Source organism: Myotis daubentonii, chromosome 3 (assembly GCF_963259705.1).
Source record: "Myotis daubentonii chromosome 3, mMyoDau2.1, whole genome shotgun sequence".
Classification (NCBI taxonomy): domain Eukaryota; kingdom Metazoa; phylum Chordata; class Mammalia; order Chiroptera; family Vespertilionidae; genus Myotis; species Myotis daubentonii.
In genome coordinates, this window is record NC_081842.1 from 22,758,181 (window position 1) to 22,783,382 (window position 25,202).

General features: G+C 35.1%; 1 protein-coding gene across 1 annotated transcript in view; it reads left to right on the forward strand.

Moving 5' to 3' along the window:
* RSRC1 (arginine and serine rich coiled-coil 1) overlaps positions 1–25,202 on the forward strand; it is a 365,275-nt gene that overhangs the window by 8,196 nt on the left and 331,877 nt on the right. The window contains exons 2-3 of the mRNA XM_059686888.1: positions 1,287–1,482; positions 1,982–2,107. Of these exons, the coding sequence (XP_059542871.1) occupies positions 1,289–1,482; positions 1,982–2,107 (320 nt within the window). The 5' untranslated portion in view covers positions 1,287–1,288. The remainder of the gene's footprint in view (positions 1–1,286; positions 1,483–1,981; positions 2,108–25,202) is intronic.

The following is a 25,202-nucleotide window of genomic DNA, read 5'->3' on the forward strand; positions in this document are numbered from 1 at the left end:
CAAAAGAGCCCGTCAGAGAAAGACACATATCATGTGATCTCACTTGTACAATCTAATGAATAAAATAAACTGACAAAATAGAACCAGAGACATGTGTTCTTGGTACAGATTGACATGTCAGAGCGGAGGTGCATGGGGTAGATAGGGTGAAAAAAGGTGAAGAGAATAGCCAAAGAACATACATGCAGAGCCCATGGACACATACAACAATGTGGTCAGCGTTATAGGGAGGGGAGGGCAGAGTCTGGGGGAAAAGCAAAGGGAATGTAAATGAGGGACATCTATAATAAAGTTAACAATAAAAATATAATTTGAAAAAATTCTTTAACTTATATTTCTGTATATTTTTCCTTTTGTATACTAAATGTAAAAGCATTACCATAGCTATATAGAAAATATTTTTTTGTTTTTTTTGAAAATATGTTTAAAAAGAAAAAAACGTTACCCAGTTTTATCACTTAAATATTACCAGTTTTTATTTTTGCTCTTACTCATATGTACATATTTTTAGAAATTGCAGTCTCTATAGAGACAGTTTTAATAATGGTATAATGGATATCTTTGTGATTATATTTTTTTAAGAAAAAGTTTTCAGATACATTCTTAGAAGTAGAATTGCTTTGTGACAAAAAAATAAACATTTTTATGACTCTATATTTAAATTGTTAATTGCTTTCAGGAAGGAATATACCACCACTTTACTAGCAGTGTGAAGATTTGACCGACTTCACAATAACCTCATCAACTTTGTTACTTAAGTTAACATTTCCTCTCCCAAATTTCACAAGTGAAATGATGATAGTATATTATTTCACTTTATACTCTGTTGATGACTAGTGAGTTTTTATCCATTTAAAAATGTAGAATTTTCAGTTAGAAAAAAGTAATTCTAAAAGATAGTAAAATATGTTTTATCTTTAGGGAATGTGAAAATGAAGGATTAGGTAGTTGATTCTTAAACCAAATATTATGTAATTAATCATAACTGCAACTTAAAATATAAGAAAATTGTCATAATGAGCTGTCCTCAGATTGACTCTTTTGAGAGACATTTGGAAAAATTTAGGATAAATTTAAGTTCATAAATTATAAAAACAGTTACTAAATTATAAAAACTGAAGACTGTATTGGAGATTTTTTTTTTATATTCTTGTCAAGAAGCCAGGTACATTTAAAAGTTTACTTTAAGACTAAAAATTTTTGCAAAGTTTAAAAAAATTGCAATATTAAATTTCATCCATGGTGCCGTATGTTAGTAATAATTTTCTTTGAATTTAAACTTGTAGAAATGGGACGCCGTTCATCAGATACTGAAGAAGAAAGCAGAAGCAAGAGAAAAAAGAAACATCGTAGACGGTCATCTTCAAGTAGTTCTTCAGATAGTAGAACATATAGCCGAAGGAAAGGTGGAAGGAAATCAAGGTCAAAGTCAAGATCTTGGTCCAGAGATCTTCAGCCTCGCTCACATTCTTATGATAGAAGGTGATTCTCATAACTTTTACTTATGTAGTAACGAGACTACATTCTTTCAAGTTCTTATATTTTTGTACTTGTAATTTTTCTGGTTAAAACATTTTTCTTTTAGTAGTTACATAGTTATGAAGGTTAAGTCCCAAGCCAGAGGTGTTTTGTTCTGTTTTTCCAGGCCCATCCCATGGTTCACTGTCTTTCTCCTTTGTCTATTTTTTGTAGACAAGTAGGTATAAACTAGCTTAATTCTCAAACTATGTTATCTGATAACATTTGGAAGGATTGTATACTACTTAACGCCTCCAAGGTCTTAATTTGTAGCTAATTCAATCACTAAATTATGAAATTAGTCACCTGACTGTTCAAGAGCAATAACATTTTATCTCTTTTTGCTTTTAGGAAGGTGTAAGACAGTAAAAATGAGACAATTCTGTAGAATGTAGGTGATTTCTCCTTAATGCTCAAGCAGAATTTTTTTATAGCAATGATACTTAATTATATTTTATTTCAGACGGAGACATCGATCAAGCAGTAGCTCTTCTTATGGCTCTAGAAGAAAACGAAGTCGAAGTCGTTCAAGGGATTGGGGGAAATCCTATAGAGTTCAGAGGTCTAGGTCAAAAAGCAGAACAAGAAGGTATGCCATCAGATATTTATTGCTCTGTAACACACTATCCCCACATTTAGTGATCTAAAGCAACAGTCATTTATTGTCTCATGATTTTACAATTTTGACCTGAGCTCAGCTGGCAGTTTTTCTGCTAGTGTCATCTGGGTCACTCCTGTGGTTGTAGTTATCTGATAGCTTAACTGGAACTACATGGTCCAATGTAACCTCAACTCAGGCATTTGGTATTGGCTTTTGGCTATTGTCTAGGGTGCTTTAGTTCTCCTGTGGTTTCTCATCCTCCAGTAGGCTAGGCTGGGCTTTTTCACATGACGGGAAAAGCATTTCAAGAAGGTAAGAGCAGAAGATGCAGGATCTCTTAAGGTCTAAATAACCCAGTGTGATATGAAGTAAATGTTCATGTCCATACCCCCAGCCACCCCCTCCCACCCAATTCCTATGTTGAATCCCCAATCCCCAATATAACTGAATTAGAGTCTTTATGGAGGTAATTAGGGTAAAATGAGGTCATAAGGGTAGGACCCTAATCCAGTAGGGCTGGTGGGCTTACAAGAAGAGGGAGACTGTTCTCGCTCTTTGAGTGTGAACTTAGAGGAAAGGCCACGAGAAGACAGTGAAAAGTCAGCCATCTACAAGCCAGGAAGAACCCTTACCAAAAACCAGATCAGCCAGTATCTTGATCTTGATCTTGGACTTGGAGCCCCCAGAACTATGAGAAATAAATTTACGTTGTTTAAAACTGCTCAATTTGTGGTATTTTGTTGTATCAGCCAAAGCTGATTAATCTGCGTTGTCACTCCATCTATGTTTTCTTGTCTTGTTCAAGGGCCAATAATACAGAGAATAGCTTATTTGGAAAGAGTTGTACATGTTGGGCAATGGTTGAAAATATGGTTGAATAGGATGGGGACCATGGTATTGAGGGATTTGATAAAAGTAGGTGTTGAGAAGTTATTGAAAGTTTTTGAGCAGAAGAGTGTTAGTATAAAAACAGGAATTTAGTAAGATCAGCTGCTTTTTTCTGTTTAGTTCTATTAGATTCTAGCTGTGGGGGTATATTAGCAGCCTGATTTTGTTATCTAGGCATAAAATTTTATAAATCTCTATGAATCTGAAGTTGGATAATGGTAATAAAGTCCAGATGTTTAGCTTTTCTGACCTTGTAGTGTTTGGATTTAGTCTCCTCTTTTTAGTACACACTCCTTATTTGGATTTAGTCTCCTCTTCTTAGTACACACTCCATTAATAAGCTACTCTGTATTATATGCCTTTGTTCTCTATACATATTCCGGGGTTACTAGCTTTGTTTTTTGAGCATGCTTTCTTTCAATTTCTTGCAACCTTTAATTCTCTTTTTCCTTAAATTCTTTTTTTTTTTTTTTTTTTTTTTTTTAAAATATATTTTATTGATTTTTTTACAGAGAGGAAGGGAGAGAGAGAGAGAGTTAGAAACATCGATGAGAGAGAAACATCGATCAGCCGCCTCCTGCACATCTCCCACAGGGGATGTGCCCGCAACCCAGGCACATGCCCTTGACCGGAATCGAACCTGGGACCCCCCCAGTCCGCAGGCCGACGCTCTATCCACTGAGCCAAACCGGTTTCGGCCCTTAAATTCTTTTTTGATGTTTATCTTTGCACTCCCAAGTCAAGTTTAATCCATTCTTTCTCTTACCCACCATTACATATTGTTCCTGATATGTAATAGTTATAGTATGAATGGTATGTCTTTATTAAACTCATATATTATAAACTCTTACAGGGGGAATCTTTTGGTACCTAACACAATACCTTGCTTAGTAAACATGTCTTGATTGGATCATTAACTGGGGAAATGAAGTTAGGTAGAGAGCTGTTTTTTTTAGTAAGGAAAAGTTTTATTGTTTATTGATTTGTAGAAGGAAAGCTTTATTTTAGACGTATTGATTTGTCTAAAAGGAGGCTGATTACCAGAAATCAAGGTCAGTTGAAATTTTCTATCAGTGGGAATAGAAATAATAATCCATGCTTTTATATGTCTTTTTCAGGTTATAGACTATTTTCATATACCTTGAATCAATCAACCAGAATTTGATTAGGGAAACAGAAGGCAATGAATTCCAAGCAGTGGGATTTTAATATAGGGATAAAGGCCTATGCAACCTTTGGAAGGGCTGAGGGAATTAGAGACACTGTCACTGATTAATTCAGCCTGAAGTATTAAAGCTGGTTGTTTTCTCAAGTCACTAGAAATCTTAAGAACTTTCTAGGTTTGTAGCAACAGAATGAGTGGTTCTCAAGAAACTACCCACCTGGAAGCTGCTTCTCTGTCCAACTCTGTACCTACAACTACCTCCAGAGGAAATCTGGAAACATTAATTTCTTTTCCTTTGCAATGCAAGGAAGAACTTAAAAGTAATGGCAGTAATGTCTAGTCAACAGCACACGTGTTTAGCAATCTGCGTTTTATACTATGTCAGGCTCTCTATTCTATTCCATTTGTCTCTGTGTCTGCCAGCATTATATAGTTTTGATTACTGTAGCTTTTTAATATATATTTTGAAATTAGGAATGTGAGGCCTCCAGCTTTGTTCTTTCTCAAGATTGCTTTTGTGTATTTAACGATTCTTGAATTCAAGGGATGAATCCAATTTGGTTATGGTGTATAATTGTTTTAATGTGCTGTTGAACTTAGTTTGCTAGTATTTTGTTGAGGTTTTTGTGTCAGTATTAATCATGGATATTGGTCTGTAGTTTTCTTACAATCTATTTGTCTGGCTTTGGTATCAGGGTAATAATGCTAGCTCATAAAATGAGTTTGGATGTGCTCCCTCCTCTTCAATTTTTTGGAAGAGTTTGAGAGGGATTGGCCTTAATTCTTATTTAAATGTTTGGGTAGAAATTCTCCAGTGTAGCCATGTAGTTGTGGGCTTTTCTTTGTTGGGAGGTTTTTGATTACTGATTCAATCTATTTGTTATAGCTCTGTTCATATGTTTGTTTCTTCATGATTTAGTCTTGGTAGGTTGTATATATTTAGGAATTTATCTGTTTCTATAGGATGTCTCATAATCCTGTTTATTGCTTGGTTTCAATTTTAATGCTTTCTCTCTAATATTTGATTTTAGTTTTTGAATCTCCTTGTTTTTTCTTAATCTAGTTAAGGACTTACTAATTTTGTTGATCATTTCAAGAAACAAATTTTTGCCCTAACCAGTTTGGCTCAGTAGATAGAGCGTCAGCCTGCGGACTGAAAGGTCCCAGGTTCGATTCTGGTCAAGGGCATGTACGTTGGTTGCGGGCACATCCCTAGTAGGGGGTGTGCAGGAGGCAGCTGATCGATGTTTCTCTCCCATCGATATTTCTAACTCTCCATCCCTCTCCCTTCCTCTCTGTAAAAAATCAATAAAATATATTTTAAAAAAAGAAGCAAATTCTTAGTATTATTGCTTTTTTAAAAATACTGTTTTTCTATTCCCTCTTTTTTTGCTCTAATCGTTATTAATCCTTCCCTTCCTTCTGCTAATTTTTGGTGCAGTTTGTTCCTCCTTTACTAGTTCCCTGAGATGTAAAGCTAGGTTATTGATTTGAGATCTTTCATCTTTTTTAATGTAGGCATTTCTAGCTATTAACTACCCTCTTAATCCTACCAGACCTAAGGCCCTGAACCTAACTGTCCCCTATACCTGGGCTCCTGAGCATTAAAGAGAAAAAACCAACATGATATAGAAAAATGTTAGTTACATGCAAACAAGTGGTTAGAATAAGATGTAACTTGGAGACATTGTAGAAAATAGGTCTACCTTTCATCTACCTTTCACCTAGCGCCAGTATTCCACCTTTGAGTGGAAATTACCGAAAAATCGGTACAGCGGTCTGGCAGGGTTAAAACTGCTTTTGTTGCAGCCCATAAGTTTTGGTGTGTTATGATTTCATTTTCATTTGTCTCAAGATATTTTCTAATTTCCCTTGTGATTCCTTTGTTGAGTCATTGATTTTTCAACACTAAGTTGTTTAATTTCCACATATTTATGGATTTCCCAGTTTTTCTGCTGCTATTGATTTCTAGTTTCATTCCATTGTGGTCAGAAAATATAGTTTGTAAGATTTCAATCTTCTTAAATTAGCTTATGTGTGTCATGAGATGAAAAAGGTTGAAAATCTCTGATTTAGACAAATGTGTAATGACATGTATCCATCAGTATATGTTCATACAGAGTAGTTTCAGTGCCCTAAAAATACTCTGTGCTCTGCCTATTTCACCCCATCTCCCTAAGCTGTGACACCCACTGATCTTTTTACTGTCTCCATAGTTTGTCTTTTCCAGACTGCTATACGGTTGGGATCATGCAGTATTTAGCCTTTTCAGATTGGCTTCTTCTACTTAGTAGTATGTATTTTGGTTTCTTCCATGTATTTTCATGGCTTTGATAGCTCATTTTTTTTTTTAGTACTATACAGGTTTCCTCACTATCCAAACGTAGAATATTCCTATGAAACATTTCATAGTAGTGCAAAGGGTGATGTGTATCCCCAGGTTTCTGAAAGTTCGAGTTATGCCATTTTGCTTTTATGAAGATATATATTGGTACCTGTTTTTGCTATCCAAAATAAATCTGATGAAATTGCTTTTTTTTTTTTTATCTTCACCTGAGGATATATTTTTTTCATTGATTCTAGAGAGAGAGGAAGGGAGAAAGAGAGAGAAAGAAAAACATTAGTTGATTGCCTCCCATATGCGACCTGACTGGGAATCAACCGGAAACCTGAGTATGTGCCCTGACCAGGAATCAAACCCGAGATCCTTTGGTGCATGGGACAATGCTGCAACCAATTGAGCCTCACCAGCCAAGGCTAAAATTTGGACTTTTAGATAAAAGTCATTGTGTATTAATGTAGATCTTTGGTAAAAGTGAAGTGGCATAACTTAAACTTTTGGAAAGTGGGGGATTCCTGTATCATGTTTCATTGTCTGGATGTACTACAGTTTATTTATCCATTCACCTGCTGAAGGACATATTGATTGCTTTCAGGTTTTGGAAATTTTGAATAAAGTGCTATAAATATCTGTGTGTATGTTTTTATGTGGACATAAGTTTTTAACTCCTTTGAGTAAATACCAGAGAGTGTGATTGGTGGGTCATATGGTAAGAGTATACTTAGTTTTGTGAAAAACTGCCAGATTGTTTTCCAAAGTGGCCATACCATTATGCTTTCCCACCAGCAATGAATGACAGTTTCTCACCAGCATTTGGTGTTGCCAGATTTTGGCCATTTAAATAGGTTTTTTTTTTAGGTATCATATTATTTTAATTTGCATTTCTCTGATGACTGATGATGTGGAACATCTTTTCATTTACTTATGTGCCATCTGTGTATCTTCTTTGGTGAACTGTTTCATAAGTTCTTTACCCTATATTTTAATAGAGCTGCTTATTTTCTTATTGTTGAATTTTAGAAGTTCTTTGTATATTTTAAAAGGTCCTTTATCTGATGTTTCTTTTGCAAAATTTCCCCTCAGTTAATGGATTGTTTTCTTATGTGTGGACATCGTCTTTCACAAAGTAGACTGTTTTTTTTAATCAGACTGATATTTTTAAAGGAAAGTATGTGGCATTTTATAAACAACTTCAAAATTCTAATGTCATTCAGTATATTTTCATTGTTCTTTAAAACTTTTTTTTCTTGTGATTAGGACTATAAAAATCTCTCTTTGCAACTTTCAAATAATGTAATATAGATTATTATCTACTAGAGGCCCAGTGCACGAAATTCATGCACTCGGGGAGGAGGGGGGGATCCTCAGCCCAGCCTCGCCCTCTTGCAGTCCAGGAGCCCTCGGGGGATGTCCAACTGATGGCAGTCAGACATCCTTAGTGCTGCTATGGAGGCGGGAGAGGCTCCTGCCACCGCCACTGTGCCCACTAGCCGTGAGCCGGCTCAGGGCTTCTAGCTGAGTGGCACTCCCCCTGTGGGAGTGCACTGACCACCAGGGGGCAGCTCCTGCATTGAGCATCTGCCCCCTGTTGCTCAGTATGCATCATAGTGACTGGTTGTTCCACTGTTAAGTCAATTTGCATTTTAGCCTTTTATTATATAGGATAGTCACCATGCTGTACACTACATTCCCACAACTTAATTATTTTATAACTAGACTAGAGGCCCAGCGTGCACGAATCATGTGCAGTTAGGGTCCCTAGGCCATCTTCTGCCTGCTCACTAGTACCCGCCGCCACCCCCTGGTTCACTGTGGTTCCTCGATTGCAGCATGGCTCCTGTTCCCCAGAGCCTGTGGCTGGCGGGGAGGGACCAGGAGGTCCCCGTTCTGCCTGCTCGCCAGTCCTGCCCCGCTGCTCCATTTGCCGTGTTTCCCTGTTAGCCAGGCTGTGATCGGAGACTGCAGGTGGGGGGGAACGGACCCAGAGATGCTCAGTGCGACTGGTTGGTTGATTGTCCTGGTCGTCAGGGACACTGGCTTTTTAAATATATAGATGTTTGGACTTTTGACCTCCCCCTATTTTTTAAGAAGTTTTAAATTTTAATGTACTGTAGCTTATCTATTATTTTTTTCATGGATTATTCATTTGTTGTTGTGTCTAAAACGTAACTGCCCTATCCAAGGTCATCTAGATTTTATACTTAGGTCTGTAATCCATCTTGAGTTAATTTTTGTCAAGGGTCTAAGGTCAGTGTACAGGTTCATTTTTTTTTCTTGCATGTGGGTATCCAGTTTTTTAGCACCATTTGTTGAAAAAGTTATCTTAGTTCCATTGTATTAATTTTGCCCCTTTGACAAAGATCAGCTGACTCTATTTATGTGGGTCTATTTCTGCGCTCTCTATTCTGTTCCATTGTATTTGTCTGTTCTTTCCCAATACCATACTGTCTTTATTACTTACTGTAGCTTTATAGTAAGCCTCGAAGTGGAATAATATCAGTCCTCCAACTTTATTCTTCTCCTTCAATATTGTGTTGGCTATTCTTATCTTTTGCCTTTCCATATAGACTTTAGAATCAATTTGTTGATATTTACGAAATAACTTGCTAGGATTTTGATTGTATTGTATTGACTCTATAGAACAATTTGGGAAGAATTGTCATCTGGCCAATATTGAGTCTTCATATCCATGAACATGGAACATCTCTCTGTTTATTTCTGCTTGATTTCATTCATCAGAGTTTAATAATTTTCCTCACATAGATACTGTATACTAGTATATTTTGTTAGATTTATATGTAAGTGCTTAATTTTTGGGGTGCTAATATAAATGGTATTGTTTTAAATTCCACCTGCCCATTGCTGCTATATAGGAGACTTTTAATTTTGTGATATTTTCATATTTAACAAAAACTTACAAGGGTAGTATAAAGAATTCCTGTATACCCTTTACATATCTTAATTGTTGACATTTTGTTAATAGTTATATATTTATATAATGTGTATGCATTGATATAGTTTTATGATTTTTTAAGCTTTTGTCTTTTGAATTCTATAGCAGAATTAGAAGTGCTCTATCACTATTACAATATTAGAATATTTTGTATTTGCTTATATGTTTACCTTTACCAGTGAGCTTTATAGTTTTATATGCTTTCATGTTTCTGTTTAGTGTCCTTTCATTTAAGTTACAGGTCTGCCTCTCCATTGTTTGGGTTTTCTTTATTTCTCCCAACAATATTTTTATTTTAAAAAATATATTATTATTGATTTCAGAGAGGAAGGAAGTGGGAAAGAGAGAGATAGAAACATCAATGATGAGAGAGAATCATTGATCAGCTGCTTCCTGCCTGCCTTGATGGGAAATCAAACTGTGACCTCCTGGTTCATAGGTTGACACTCAACCTCTGAGCCAAGCCGGCCAGGCCCCAACAATGTTTTGTAGTTTTCAGTATAGCAATCTTCCACATCTTTTGTTAAATGTATTTTAATTCTTTTTATATTATTGAAAAAGGAATTATTTCTAAATTTTATTTTCTAATAATTTGCTCTCCATATATATAAATAAAATGGACTATATATTTTAAATATATATTTTGCACAATGTATATTTTATGTTTTTCTATATTTATTTCAAATCCTGTAACTTTGCTGCTCTTATTAATTATAGTATTTTGAGTATACCTTACAATATTTCTGCAAGAACAATCATATTACCTGAAAATTGAGAGTTTTACTTCTCTTTTAAAAACTGTCATTTATTCCATTTTCTTGGCTTTTTGCATTGTCTAGGACTTTTAGTTCAGTGTTGAAGAAAAGAGGTGAGATTGGGCATCCTTGCCATTTTTTCCTATCTTACAAAGAAAGTCTTTCAATTTCAGATTTGATGTTAGTTGTAGGTTTTTTGTGACTCCCCTTTATAAAACTGAAGAAGAAACTTGTATATTTCTTGTTTGTTAGTAGTTTTTTTGGGGGGGGAAAGGGTGTTGATTTATGTCAAACTCATTTATGCCATTTTTTATCTATTGAGATGATTATGCCTTATTTCTCATACTTTATTTTGTTGTTCTCATCTCCTAATTATTTTTTCTAACTTTGCTAGTCACTTCTATAGATTGAAGACTTCATAATTAGCTTGATTTTCTTTTTTTGCCTCACATGGAGCTAAGATAATGTTATGTACTACACCTTATCCAAATGACCCATTGAATGTAGCTGACATTGAGGATTTTTACAGATTTAGTCATGAGCTAGGCCAGTAATGGCGAACCTTTTGAGCTCGGCGTGTCAGCATTTTGAAAAACCCTAACTTAACTCTGGTGCCATGTCACATATAGAAATTTTTTGATATTTGCAACCATAGTAAAACAAAGATGTATAATTTTGATATTTATTTTATATATTTAAATGCCGTTTAACAAAGAAAAATCAGGCAAAAAAATGAGTTCGCGTGTCACCTTTGACACGCGTGTCATAGATTCACCATCACTGAGTGAGGCATTCCTAGACAACTATTTCCTGGTGTTATTGACTCTCTGGGCTCTTTGTTATGAATCCTTTTTCTTAATAGATATATATTTTGATTTTAATTCAAGAGTGAAAATGAAGACTTTTTGTATGATGTGTAGTAATCATTGACTTAGGTGATTTTTTAAAATTGTGCATCCTTTTACTACATATGTATGAACATGACAACTTATAATAATAATTTCTAATTTCAATTATTGATGTTAGGTTTTTTGAAATAATTATAAATATGATTATAAAATAGCAAGTATTTATCTCATTTATATAGCAGTTATCACACACAGGCTATTTTGCTATATTTTCTAAACACAAGGAATGGAATTTGAAATGAGCCATTTCTTAAATGAATAGTTTAGTTTCATTATCTGTTTTTCTTTATGCTATAAATATGTCTATGTACATAGATATTGACAGACTTAGTTGATATAAATTTGAAGGAATTAATGAATTCTAAATTTTTTCTCGTTCCATAAAGTGTAATGTTTTAATTGCCCTATCTCTGTGATTTTTTTTTCCCTTCAGTGCTATATAGGTTTCTACTCAAGAAGCATTTAGACTATGATAAGACAAACATACCACATGCGTGTGTGTGCACGCACGCACACACACTCAGTCTCACACTCACACACATAGACAGAGGAGACAAACATTGAATAAGACAGTTTAAAGCTACTAATTGTATTCTGTAGTAGACTATAGTGTCAAGTATGTTAAGGAAGAGCATAATTATTGATATTAGAGGGAAGTAGGGAAATTTTTATTGAGAATGTGTTATTACAAGAACAAGTAAGAAATATTTATTAATTGGAAAGAGAGAAGAACATAATTTCTGAAAACCTATTTTCTAGCAAGATAGTGTATTGAAAATACTTTTGTAAACTATAAAGGCCAATAAAAATGTTAAGGTTTTAAAAAATACTGTTATTATTAGTTCTATATACTACATGCTACAATATACTTGTGAGTTTGCTTCTATTTTATCCTATTTTACTAGTTTAACAGAGATAAAAAAATCCTCATTTTCTCCATGCCCTAACTCTATTTAAATAAAGAACAAAGGACAGCATTTCTGATGTTCTGTTTTCCTGGTGTCCTTTTCTGAGTATTAAAGAGAAAGATTGTACTTTATTTTAACAATGCAGTATTTCTTCAAGTTGATGTTGCTTTTTTTAATTTAAAAGTTAGATTAGCTTCTTTAAAATTGTTAGGTTATTACTTCATATAAAAGTAATCAAACAAATGATCCTTGTTCATATAATAAAATTTAAGTAGTAAATATCTGAGAATCACAGTTAATTCTTTATTGGGTGATATACTTTTTCCGATTTTGTAATGTTCATACACTATCTGCATTGTATAGCTCTATTGAGATTTATAGGTAATTTTTTAGTCAATGAATGAAATCAGAGCTACTTTATAATTCATTTATTAATAATCTTTTGATTTGTCTATGAGCCAAAAGAAGTCATTGGTTGCTCCATTAGAAAACTATTGAATATATAAGCCCAATATGCTGAGGTTAGCCTACATCTACACTTAAATATGGATTTTGTACTTAGAGATTCTGTAGTTTTAAAGTGAGCAGAGTTTGACTTCTGGAATATATGGATATCTAGAAAATAAAAAATGAGGTAAGATGAGAATCTGTTTATGGAAACGTAGAAGTTTTACATTTATTCTTTCATATTTCCAGTTTGAAATTTGGTGAACATATTAAATATCCCTTTCATATACAAATATATTAAAAAACTAATTCATTGTTCAAAGTTTAAACTACCCATGAAACAGTTATTGAACTTTAATTGGGGAGCACTTTAATAAAAAACATTTTAACATCTAATTATAAAAAGTATAGAAATGACCCAAATAGTTGATTTTGTATTTTTATTTTATTCTTTTATTAACCCATTGATCTTTATTTTGTCTTATACCTGAAAATAAGAACAAAATGTGTGCTTATAGAGCAATTATTTTATTGAGGACATATCTTAAAAGTCAAGAAGTAAAGCTGCTTGGTAATGCTATAAATTTAAAACTGTCCTACAGCAAGACAGTATGATGCAAATATGACTTAATAAGATCACAAACTGAATTTCAGTGAAACAACCAAGATTTACATTAAATTAGGAATTTTAAAACTGATTTAGTTTGTTTTACTGAGCATTTGCTTAATAACATTTTGCCTTCTTGCAATCTTTTTAAAGACAATAATTCGTCTGTGAAATGCAGGCACATCCTCAGTAGAAAAATTGAAAGCAACAGCTCACTTTCTGAAACCACACGTATAGCGATATAAAGAAATATTTCAGCTCTACACAATTTAATAAATCATCCCATTTCCTAATTTGATCATATTAGATGCTGATGTGGAAGAAGCATTTCAAATACCATCTCCTCATTAATATACATCAGTCTGGGGAATAGAATGGAATACTTATGCAGAGATGTCACAGTTACTGTTTCTTAGTTTACTAAGTGGAACAGGTTGATGTGATACTGGGTGCTATTTGTCAATGTCTTGTTAAAATGGTTTGGGTCGAGTTATGGAGTCCAGAAAGACGGCGGCTGATAAATCAAAAGTGGATTGAGTGGACAGGAGGCAGTGATTGATACTGTGACAGGATATGAAGAAAGGAACCTTGATACAAGCATGCATGATATTGAATATGAGAAGGAAAATGGCCCTGGAGTATGGATATTATTCAAGGAAATGAGAATAATAATATCAGTCTGAAAATATTGCTGGCTGAAGATTAGGATAGTCCTTATTAGAGCATAATACTTAGAATGGTAAGGGTGGAATTATGTAAAAATTTGTGAGAAAAATTTTTTAACCTATGTCTGAAGATTCTTTAACGATTACTTATTGTGAGGTAGTTTTAGCCTTGTTTTTCCAGAGTAATTCTTAAAGCATTTGTTATAAGCATCCTAATTGCCAGAAAATTAAAACATTCGTTTTCTTTTAGACTATTTTAAAGAGCATTTACCTTCACATCTTGATTTTATAGAATTATATATTCAGAGACTGAACTTGTATGTATAAATAGTATTTTCTATACATTGATTTTGACTTATAAAATTACATTGTTAACTTTAAGTGAAAAATCTGCATTGCACTGTTTTCAGCATGTTTCATGTTAGTCATTTTGAATGGAAAATGAAAGATCCCTGACAGATGAGCCATTTCACAAAAATCAAGGCTGTATGTATTGAATTTTCTTTTACTGAATTATCAGTTGATGTCAGGGAGTTCTTGGTGGGAATCTTTTGATTAGTCCTACTTTTGCCCTTGACAGTGTATAAGTAGGAAGAACTTTCTTTTTTTGGGGGGACCTCAAATATTTGGTTTATTTATTTATTTTTAAATTAAATTTATTGGGGTGATATTGGTCTACTTGATCATATAGGTTTGGGTTTCTATGTTATATGATCTGTATATTGCACCATGTGCCCACCACCCAAAGTCAGATCTTCTCCTGTCTTCTTATCTTAGGACCCCCTCCCCCTCTCACCTCTTTCCCTCTGGCAGCCACCACACTGCTGTTTGTGTTCATGAGTTTCAATTTTATATCCCACATATGAGTGAACTCATATGGTTCTTAGCTTTTTCCGATTGACTTATTTCACTTAGCATAATATTCTCAAGGCCCATCCATGTTGTTGCAAATGGCAGTATTTTATTCTTTCTTATGGCTGAGTAGTATTCCATTGTGTATATGTATCACATCTTTATTCAGTCCTCTGTCACAGGACACTGGTTGTTTCATGTCTTAGCCACTGTGAATAATGCTGCAGTGAACATAGGGATGCATATATCTTAAGTTTTTCAGGTATATACCCAGGAGAGGGATTACTGGGTCAGATGGTAGCTCTGTTCTTAATTTTTTGAGGAATCGCCATTCAGTCTACATTCCCATCAATATTGAGTAGTGAGTGAGATACAGGAAGAACTTACCTTTGCTTCCTCTCTGGAAGAGTTCTGTATCTAACACTGGCAGAATAAGAGGTTCCTTGGAAAGGTATTCAATTAACTCTTGATTATACGGTATATGAGACACACAGAGATGTGTAGTTATCAAATAATTATAATTCTAATATTTAATTCTTACGTACAATGTCTTTTTTTTCCTCTTAAGAACTTGTACTTTATGGCCTAATTTTTCTTAAATATGTAAACATTTGAAATGAGATATTGCTAACTATTCAGGTAATTAAAACCAGTAGTGATGAATTCATTGATAAATTTTTTCTAGTCCTTTATAAAAATTCTGGTAAATGTGTGTAGTATTCCGGGATGCCTCAAAACTCATTTAATTAAATGAAATTTTTTATTTTTGCAGTTTATCACCTCAATATCTGATAAACCAACATCATTGTGTCAGCTAAATAACATAGTATTAGAACTTAGTATAAATTCTTAACTGTGCTATTTAATGCCACAAATTGTTTTATGAGGCCCAGAATATGATTATTAATTTTTGAAGAGGAAAAATAGTTAATTCCAAATTATAGAATACATTTTTAATAGTTTTCTGGAGTTTCCCCTCTAATTCATTTTTTATATGGCAGCCAATATTCAAATCTACTATTACTTCCCTTTTCTCTCTCTCATCATCTCTTATTCATCTTAGAGGTCTTGACTTAAAGACATTTCCTTGGAAGGCCTTCTCTGTTCACCCAGACATGGATGCATTCTCCCATCATACACAGACCACACAGCTCATAAACCTGGATTTTAGCAAGCTTGCTAAAGTTGATCCTAGTTACTGTTATAGAAACATGGGTATGCATTCAGTCTTATTAATTTTCAACTTATGGATTGAGCTTTAAGCTCAATAATAATTACTTCTAGCTTGAGTTTCATTTCAATCATTTAGAAACTAATTTGAAATTATAGGAAGTGACATTAATAACAAATTAGAAATAGCATAAAAAAAGTTCTGGATCAGCCTTTCTGAATGTCAGTGTCCTTATTTATAAAATGAGGATTGAACTCATTCTATCTCTAATTCTGTTTCTAAATTGTATTTATTTTCATAATGTGTAATCATTTAAACAAAAACTTTGTTTTATCATTTTTTACTTTTCACTTTTTAAAAAAGTAATGGATGTACCTGCTCTTTTGCCATGTAACTATGCTTCAAAAGAATAATTAAACCTATTTCAAGGAATTGAACATTTACTTGCATGGATATTATTGTCTATTTGGTCAGCTTCTACTTGCTTCCCTCCAGAGCTCTAGTTCGCTCTGGTTTTCTAAAGAGCTTTTATTCTTTGTGCATTTGTGTTGAAATGATCTTCTAATGAAAATTTTTGTTTATTTGATTTATAACTGTAAGAGGTAGCTGTGAGGCCCTAGGGAGGTATAGATGTTGAATGTGTAGGGCTAGAAGGTTATTTTAGACCATTTTTGTTAGATGAGGAAGCTGAGATTAGAGAAGTTAATTCCAAGCTAACCAAGTAGTGGCAGCAAAAATGGTTTTCTAATTGTGTGGTGTTTTAAGGCTTCTCTTTTCACAAGATTGTTTTTTACCCTTCCCTCTAGTTTTTAAATGGGTGTAGATTTTGCAGGATTAATAGAGAAAGAGAAAATTCTGGAGGAGCAAAACTGGCAACATTGTTCTTATGCATAGATAGACTAGAGGCCCTCTCGCAATCTGGGACCCCTTGGCGGATGTCGGAGAGCTGGTTTCTGCCTGATCCCCGCAGGGCAGCCGGAGGGACTCCACTGGTGCACGAATCCGTGCACTGGGCCTTTAGTATGCATATAAGATCTTTGATTAATCTCTTCCCGCCTGCCCCCCCCCCCTTTCCTTTGAGATTCATTAGTCTGTTCCATGTTTCCATGCCTGTGGTTTCTGCTCCTGCATTGAGTGTCTGCCCCCTGGTGGTCAGTGTGGATCATAGCTACTGGCCGGCCGGTCGCTTAGGCTTTTATATCTATAGATAGTATGAAAGTGAGCTGTCTGATTGGGGATAATAAATTGAGTAGAAAATGAACTTTGTGCATAAATACAAGAGGCTATCAGTTTGTTTTAAAAATCTGCTGTATTTCTGTAAGGACACAGTTAAATAAGTGTATTTTTGTTGTTTATTTATCTTACATATTATATATATATAAAATTTATCCAACATAAAGATGAAGAAGTCCAGACATTAGGACTAACCATCGATAAAATATACTTTAAGTCAGGCCACTATTTGTTTTTATTAATATGTCCTTGACTGGAACTAGCAGCAGTTTTATTTTACATGGACATTCAAAATAGGTGGGTTTTAAGGAATTAATGAGCTCATTTAAAAAATACGGTATTGCCGAAACCGGTTTGGCTCAGTGGATAGAGCGTCGGCCTGCGGACTGAAGGGTCCCAGGTTCGATTCCGGTCAAGGGCATGTACCTGGGTTGCGGGCATATCCCCAGTAGGAGATGTGCAGGAGGCAGCTGATCGATGTTTCTCTCTCATCGATGTTTCTAACTCTCTATCTCTCTCCCTTCCTCACTGTAAAAAAATCAATAAAATATATTTTAAAAAAAAATACGGTATTATCCCCTCACCCCACCTTCTACTTCTCTGTTAAGTAGTTTTTTAATTAAGATTTTTCAGGTTTATAACATATAATCCAAACTTGGCAAAAGGTGAACTATTAAGTATTAGTCATGAAATTTCCCAATTTTTGAATAAAAAATTCAGTGATTTACATTGAATAAAATATTTTATTTAGTGCTGTAGTATTGGATTGATTAAATAAATAAATGTTATTTTTTAAGATATGTCCTTCTAGTTTTCAGATATTTTAAATCAGTTTTAATACTTTCACATCAAAATGTTTTTTTTAGGTCCTAAAGAAGCACAGTAAAAATTAATTAGTTATCTTCACCTTCAAAAATTAGTAGATTAAGAATACCTTAGTTTTTAGGTGGCATACATAAGAACTGTGTTCTCTAATGACCAAGTAGATTACTTTTTCATAGATGTTTCTTCTCAGCTATTTAACTGCATCACCAATCTAGCTCTTCTGTTTTTGACTCAACATTGAAGCACTTTGCTGCCCAGCCACAATCAGGACCCAGATTTTCAGCTGGAATGGCAGCTGTGTTGTGGGGACCCCGTCTGGGCAGTCCTGAATTGACTGAATGGACCTGTTATTTCTTAGCTAAGTTATGGCTACTTTTCTGGTATTTGGCCAAGTTTCACTGTTGTGTAGAATGGGGTCATGACTCTAAATAGCTGAATGATGATCTGTCCATTTTGATTTTCCATTGCTTCTCTTTACTGGTATATATAAGCAGCAATTGACTGTACTTCTTTATGCAGCATTTACTACATTATCAAGTTAAAGACATTTAATACGTGGTTTTGGTTGAAGTAATTTCATTATAGCAGTAGCTGAATTTCTTACCATTTCTTGTGCCTTATTTACAGTGGAGCAAAAGAGGAAAATCAGGAGAACACTAAATAGGGAATGCTTTGTTTCCTGGGCAGAGCCCAGGCCAGAGTTTACTCTGATAGGTTGCCATAGGCACTGCTGTTGGTTATAACTAACTGCCAGTGCATCTCATTGGGTTGCTCTTTGAATGTTGGCAGAGACTTAACTAGTCCCTGCCCTAGATGAGCTTATTGTCATAACATTTCCTTTTTGATTTATTTTTCTGCTTATTCTTTTACATCATCATGGTATAAGCCAAGGTAGAAGGTAAGATTTTATATATATCTCATGATTTGTGTAGTGGATAGGGATATTTTATTGAGAAAAAATTATTTCCTCTGTTCATTATTATCTCCCCCTATTCATTCCTATGCAATTGTAGAATTGTAGAATCTTGTCCCCCAAATTGGTAGTGATTACATAAAATACCAAAGTAATTTAAAAGTAGGTAAACTGTTGTATGTTTTGTTGATTATTAGTAAAAGAGTCATTAATTATGCACTTTTATTTTGTTTCTTCTGTATTTCACTCATTTTTTGGTGAAGATCTAGAGTATTTATAAATTTGTTTGTTGAAAGATCATCATATTTGTTCTGCTTATAGAAACAGTGCTTAATATTTAATGACATTTTGTTCTAGAACTTAATATCTATATTTCTTGAAAATAAGTATTTTATTTTCATAAGCATGTTTATCTTGTGAGTGCTTTAAGCTTTTACAACTTACAACTACAACAGGAAGTGCAAATAACACCATCTAAAACCTCATATTAAGTTAGGTCCTCCTGGTAGTGGTGAGTTTCAGTAATTCCTCTGGGTTTAAAAAAATATTTGGAATAAACTTTGCATTCACAGATATTAAATATGAAATTAATATATAAAGCTACTTTTGCCCAAACCAATTAATTAATTAATTAATTAATTAATTAATGTGTTTATTGAAGGGGAAGTGACATAATCTTTTTTGTTGTTGTTGTTAATCCTCACCCAAGGATATTTTTCCATTGATTTTTTTAGAGAGAGTGGAAGGGAGAGGGAGAGACAGAGAAACATCAGTGTGAGAGAGACACATTGATTGGTTGCCTCCTGCATACCTGGGCCGGGGAACCTGCAACTGAGGTATGTGCCCTTGGTAGGAATCAAACCTCGGACCCTTCAATCCGCAGGCTGACGCTCTATCCACTGAGCCAAATGGGCTAGGGTGAAGTGACACAATCTTATGTGTGGTTTTAAAGAACTCTCTAGTGACTGTGTAGAGCAGTGATGGCGAACCTATGACATGTGTGTCAGAGGTGACATGCGAACTCATTTTTCTGGTTGATTTTTCTTTGTTAAATGGCATTTAAATATATAAAATAAATATCAATATAAATCTTTGTTTTACTATGGTTGCAAATATCAAAAAATTTCTATATGTGACACGGCACCAGAGTTAAGTTAGGGTTTTTCAAAATGCTGACACACTGAGCTCAAAAGGTTCGCCATCACTGGTGTAGAGAATAAACTGTAGTGCAGCATTGGTAGAAGCAAGCAAACCAGTTGTGAGTCAGTTTCTAAAGTCCATGAAGAGGATGGTATGTCTGAGGAGTGTGATATTTGAAAACTTGATTATACATTGAGAGCACACCCAACAGAGGTTTCTGATGGATTAGATGTGGGGGAAGCTGAGGAAAGGATTTGAAAGCATGGAAATAATTAGCCATCTAGAATTTTGCAGTGCACAGACCCTGATTGAGCTTTAGGAAGTGGATGAATGTTGGTGGTTTCAATGAGGAAGATAGTGAAGGATAGTCCTTATTTATTTATTTATTTGTTTGTTTGTTTGTTTAAATACGTTTTTATTGATTTTAGAGAGAGGAAAATAGAAACATAAATGATGAGAGAGAATCATTGATCAGCTGCCTCCTGTATTCCCCTGAATGGGATTGAGCCTGCAACCCAGTCGTGTGCCCTGACTGGGAATTGAACTGTAACCTCCTGGTTTATGGGTCTTGACTCAACCACTGAGTATCATCAGCCGGGCTAGTCTTTATTTTTTAATGGTAAATATGGGAAGGACATGTTTGCCCTGTATCCTTTCTCACATAAATTTTTATTGAAATATATAAGTAAGTACAGTTTTTTCCTCATAACTTTATTATAACAAATAAGGAACTTTTTGGTATTATCTACTCTATAAATTCTCTCTTCAATCTAGATTTTTTTTTTTTTAGAATTTCTAATGGTTTCTATTGGTTCCGTGTTTCTGTTTTTTTGTGTGAAATAATTCATGTTCACACCCTATCCTGCCTCTGGCCTTAGGAATTTGTGCATGTTGTGCCAGTTACCTTTCAGCATTATTTCCAGGCTGAAGATTCCGAAGTTTTATAGCTCACCTTCATATGGAAGGCCTCCACCCCATTCCTTCCTAATAATTTTATTTTCACATACATGCATTGTCTGGTTCTTGTCAAAAGAAATAGACTTAGGTAGTATTTTCCTTTCTGTTTCCAATATGCTTTCTGTTAATGGCCACCATTACGGTTGGCCTTTCTGAATATAACAGCACATTGGAAATGTTACTCTTCAGGAAACAGTGTATAATGACTACCAGATCTCTTTCCAGATCACTCTTATTTTATGAGTATAGTAATCCTTCTCATTTATGAGTTTGCCTTATTTGAAATTCAGATATAATGTAGATTTACTTCTGTACTGTATATGTTTTTCAGAACCTGTGCTGGACATCTGGGTCACTTGTTTCCACCTTTGTTCTTTTGCCAGTTGCTTCTTAGACGATTGGACAGATACATATAAGGTGTCATGAAAATATATTATATTTTTATCATTGTGCTATGTGTATTCCATGTGGTATTTGTAACCCTCATGATATTGGGCAATAAGAGATTAGAAAGAATGATGTTTGTGCTGTCAGAGCTATTACTGCCAAGGTAGATGTCTAGTAGTGCTACACATAAAGTGCCATGACAGTGTAAAATGAAAGGCATACTGTCAGCTCAAGACTCCAAAGTGTGATACTCTTTGCCAAAAGGGGTTTAAAATGACTCTCCCATCATCAAGTTTGTGGACTACAGACTAAGGAAGAAAAGCTCTCAGTTTAGAGACCAGGGAGCTATGGTACCCCAAAGCTTGCCTATTAATTTTTAAAACTTATAACCAGAATTTTGGGACAAATGTTTTTTAAAAAGCAAAGCTTTTAATAGAAATTAATAGGTACAGATTTGGTTTTTAAGTTCTCTATTTTCAGAAGGTATATAAACAAAGTATAAGAATGGACCTTTAGATGAGGCCTGAATGAATTTACTGTAACCAATAATGAAGTGGAAAGAGGCTTTCAAAAGAAGTCCACAGCTGCCCAGCCTGGGTGGGTCAGTGGTTGAGCATCATCTTGTGCACTGAAAGGTTGCTAGTTCAATTTCCGGTCAGGGCACATACCTGAGTTGCAGGTTCCATCCCCAGTTGGGGGTTGGGCCACATACAGAAGTCAACTGATCACTCTTTCTCTCTCACATAGATGTTTCCTCCCTCCCTCCCCATCCTTCCTCTTTCTAAGAATGCCCTTGGTTGAGGATTTAAAAAAACCCCAACTCCACAGCTTATATTCAATGCTTTGTTCAAAGGAGAGAGAAAATTCCAGGTTTATTGATTTGTTAAAAGAAGGGCATTCTGGTTGGTGGTTGATTCTTAACCTTTCTTTAATCATACCAGATGTAAAGAGGCTTGTCAAAGGGAGAATCTGATTAAAATTATGGCCTTCTTTCCAGAAAATTTTATATATTTACATACATAGTTGTTCATGTCCTTTGGGGGAATTCACTGACATCCTAAAATTCTGTAGACCCTTTAGGTGAGAACATTTATGCCAGTGTCAGAATTATTCAAGCAACTTTCAGAATAGAATTTGAGTGACTATGCAAGTATAAATATCTATTAGCTAAGGGAGGTGGCCCAGTAATTATCGGTTTCCTTCCCTTCTTATTTTAGCCCTATTACTGTCTATTTCCACCTCAGTAATTTAAAAGACAAATTGAAAACTATAGCTTATTTCCAATTTAAGGTAGGGAAATGCCTTTGGTAGTTATTTAGTATGTTTTTTATTTCCTGTATTTTTTTAAAAAGTTTTTATTTACTTTAGAGAGGAAAGGAAAGGAAAAGACAGAAATATTGATAAATGAGAAACATTGATCAGCTGCCTGCTGAATGCTCCCCTATCCAACTAGGAATCAAACTTGTGACCTCTTGGTGCATGGGACAATGCTCAATCCACTGAGCCATGCCAGCCAGGCCATTTCCAATGTTTTTATTTTAGTGAATGTGAAACATATTTATGAAGCTTTATAGATTGTCTTGCAATCTGATTAAAAAAATAAAATTATGAGTTCATTGTCTAAGAATTCTCCTACCATGAGGGTTTTTAAGAAGTGAATATTGAGTATTTGAGAGAATACTTTGTTATCCATTAATTTTGTTGTGTCATACTTATTTTCATTATAGATTTTTGTTTCATTGTAATCTCTCCAGTTGTTCTATCTGTTGAATTTTAAGTTTGACATTTCCCGAACATCTTCATATTATAGTATTTGTTTATTATTCTATATAACTTATAAAAATGTTAAATGAGCTTGATTATATAGTCATTTTAGAATACTTAATTGGGGAGTACTGTTGGCCCATGAACAACACAACACAGGTTATGAGTGCTGACCCCCCCCATACAGTTGAAAATCTGCATATAACTTTTGACTCCCCCAAAACTTAACTGTTAATAGCCTACTGTTGACCAGAAGCCTTACTGATAACATAAACAGTTGATTAACACATATGTTGCATATGTATTATATGCTGTGTTCTTATAATAAAACTAGAGGCCCAGTGCACAAATTTGTGCACAGGTGGTGTCCCTTGGCCTGGCCAGCGATGGGGCCATCTGGGTCGGCCGGCTGGGAGGAGGGACTGTGGGAGGTTGGCCAGTTGTGGGAGGTTGGCTGTGGGAGCGCACTAACCACCGGGGGGGGCAGCTCCTGCTTTGGTGGTCAGTGCATGTCATAGCTACTGGCCGGTTATTTAGTCGTCCAGTTGTAACGGTTGTTAAGCTTTTATATATATAGAATAGAGGCCCGGTGCACGGATTCATGCACATTGAAAGGAAATTAATTAGGAATAATATTTTAGAGGCTGGAGAGGGACTGGAGGAGATTGGCTGGCTGGGGAAGGATCATGGGAGGTTGGCTCCAGGGTGTGTCTGGCCAGTCTCTCCCAGTCCTGATTGGGGCCAGTTGGGGCCAGAGAGGGACCGTGGGAGGGCCCTAGGGCATGTCCAGCCCATCTTGCCCAGTCCTAATCGGCTGGACCCCAGCAGCAAGCTAACCTACTGATCGGAGCATCTTCCCCCTGGTGGTCAGTGCGCGTCATAGCGACCAGTAGAACAATCGAATGACTGTCAGACACTTAGCATATTAGGCTTTTATTATATAGGATAAGCTAGAGAAAAGAAAATCATAAGGAAGAGAAAATACCATTTACAATATTTGTTGAAAACAAATAATCTGTGTATAAGTGGAACCACACAGTTCAAACTGGTGTTTAAGAGTTAACTGTATTTTGTAGATATAACAAAGTTTGAAGAAAATGCCTTTTTTTTTTTTTTCAAACTCTTCTTCCTCCAGGTTATCTGAGCTTCCCTTAAGATTGGGATCAAGTCTTAGTAATCTTTTTTTTTTTTTTTTTTTTTTATGCTTTCATTGGATACTTTTTTTTTTTTTTTATTGCTTAAAGTATTACAAAGGGTATTACATATGTATCCATTTTATCCCCCCGCCCTAGACAGTCCCCTAGCCTCCCCTATCACCCAGTGTCTTATGTCCATTGGTTATGCTTATATGCATGCATACAAGTCCTTTAGTTGATCTCTTACCCCCCTACCTCCTGCCCCCCAACCCTCCCCGGCCTTCCCGCTGCAGCTCGACAATCTGTTTGAGGCAGCTCTGCCTCTGTATCTATTATTGTTCAAAAGTTTATAATGGTCTCTATTGTCCACGAATGAGTGAGATCATGTGGTATTTTTCCTTTATTGACTGGCTTATTTCACTTAGCATAATGCTCTCCAGTTCCATCCATGACGTTGCAAATGGTAAGAGTTCCTTCCTTTTTATAGCAGCATAGTATTCCATCGTGTAGATGTACCACAGTTTTCTAATCCATTCATCTACTGATGGGCACTTAGGCTGTTTCCAGATCTTAGCTATGGTGAATTGTGCTGCTATGAACATAGGGGTGCATATATCCTTTCTGATTGGTGTTTCTGGTTTCTTGGGATATATTCCTAGAAGTGGGATCACAGGGTCAAATGGGAGTTCCATTTTCAGTTTTTTAAGGAAACTCCATACTGTCTTCCATAGTGGCTGCACCAGTCTGCATTCCCACCAGCAGTGCACAAGTGTTCCTTTTTCTCCACATCCTCTCCAGCACTTGTCGTTTGTTGATTTGTTGATGATAGCCAGTCTGACAGGTGTGAGATGGTACCTCATTGCTGTTTTGATTTGCATCTCTCGGATGATTAGTGACTTTGAGCATGTTTTCATATGTCTCTTGGCTTTCTGAATGTCCTCTTTTGAAAGGTGTCTATTTAGGTCCTTTGCCCATTTTTTGATTGGATTGTTTATCTTTCTTTTGTTAAGTTGTATGAGTTCCCTATAAATTTTGGAGATTAGGCCCTTATCAGATATGTCATTGGCA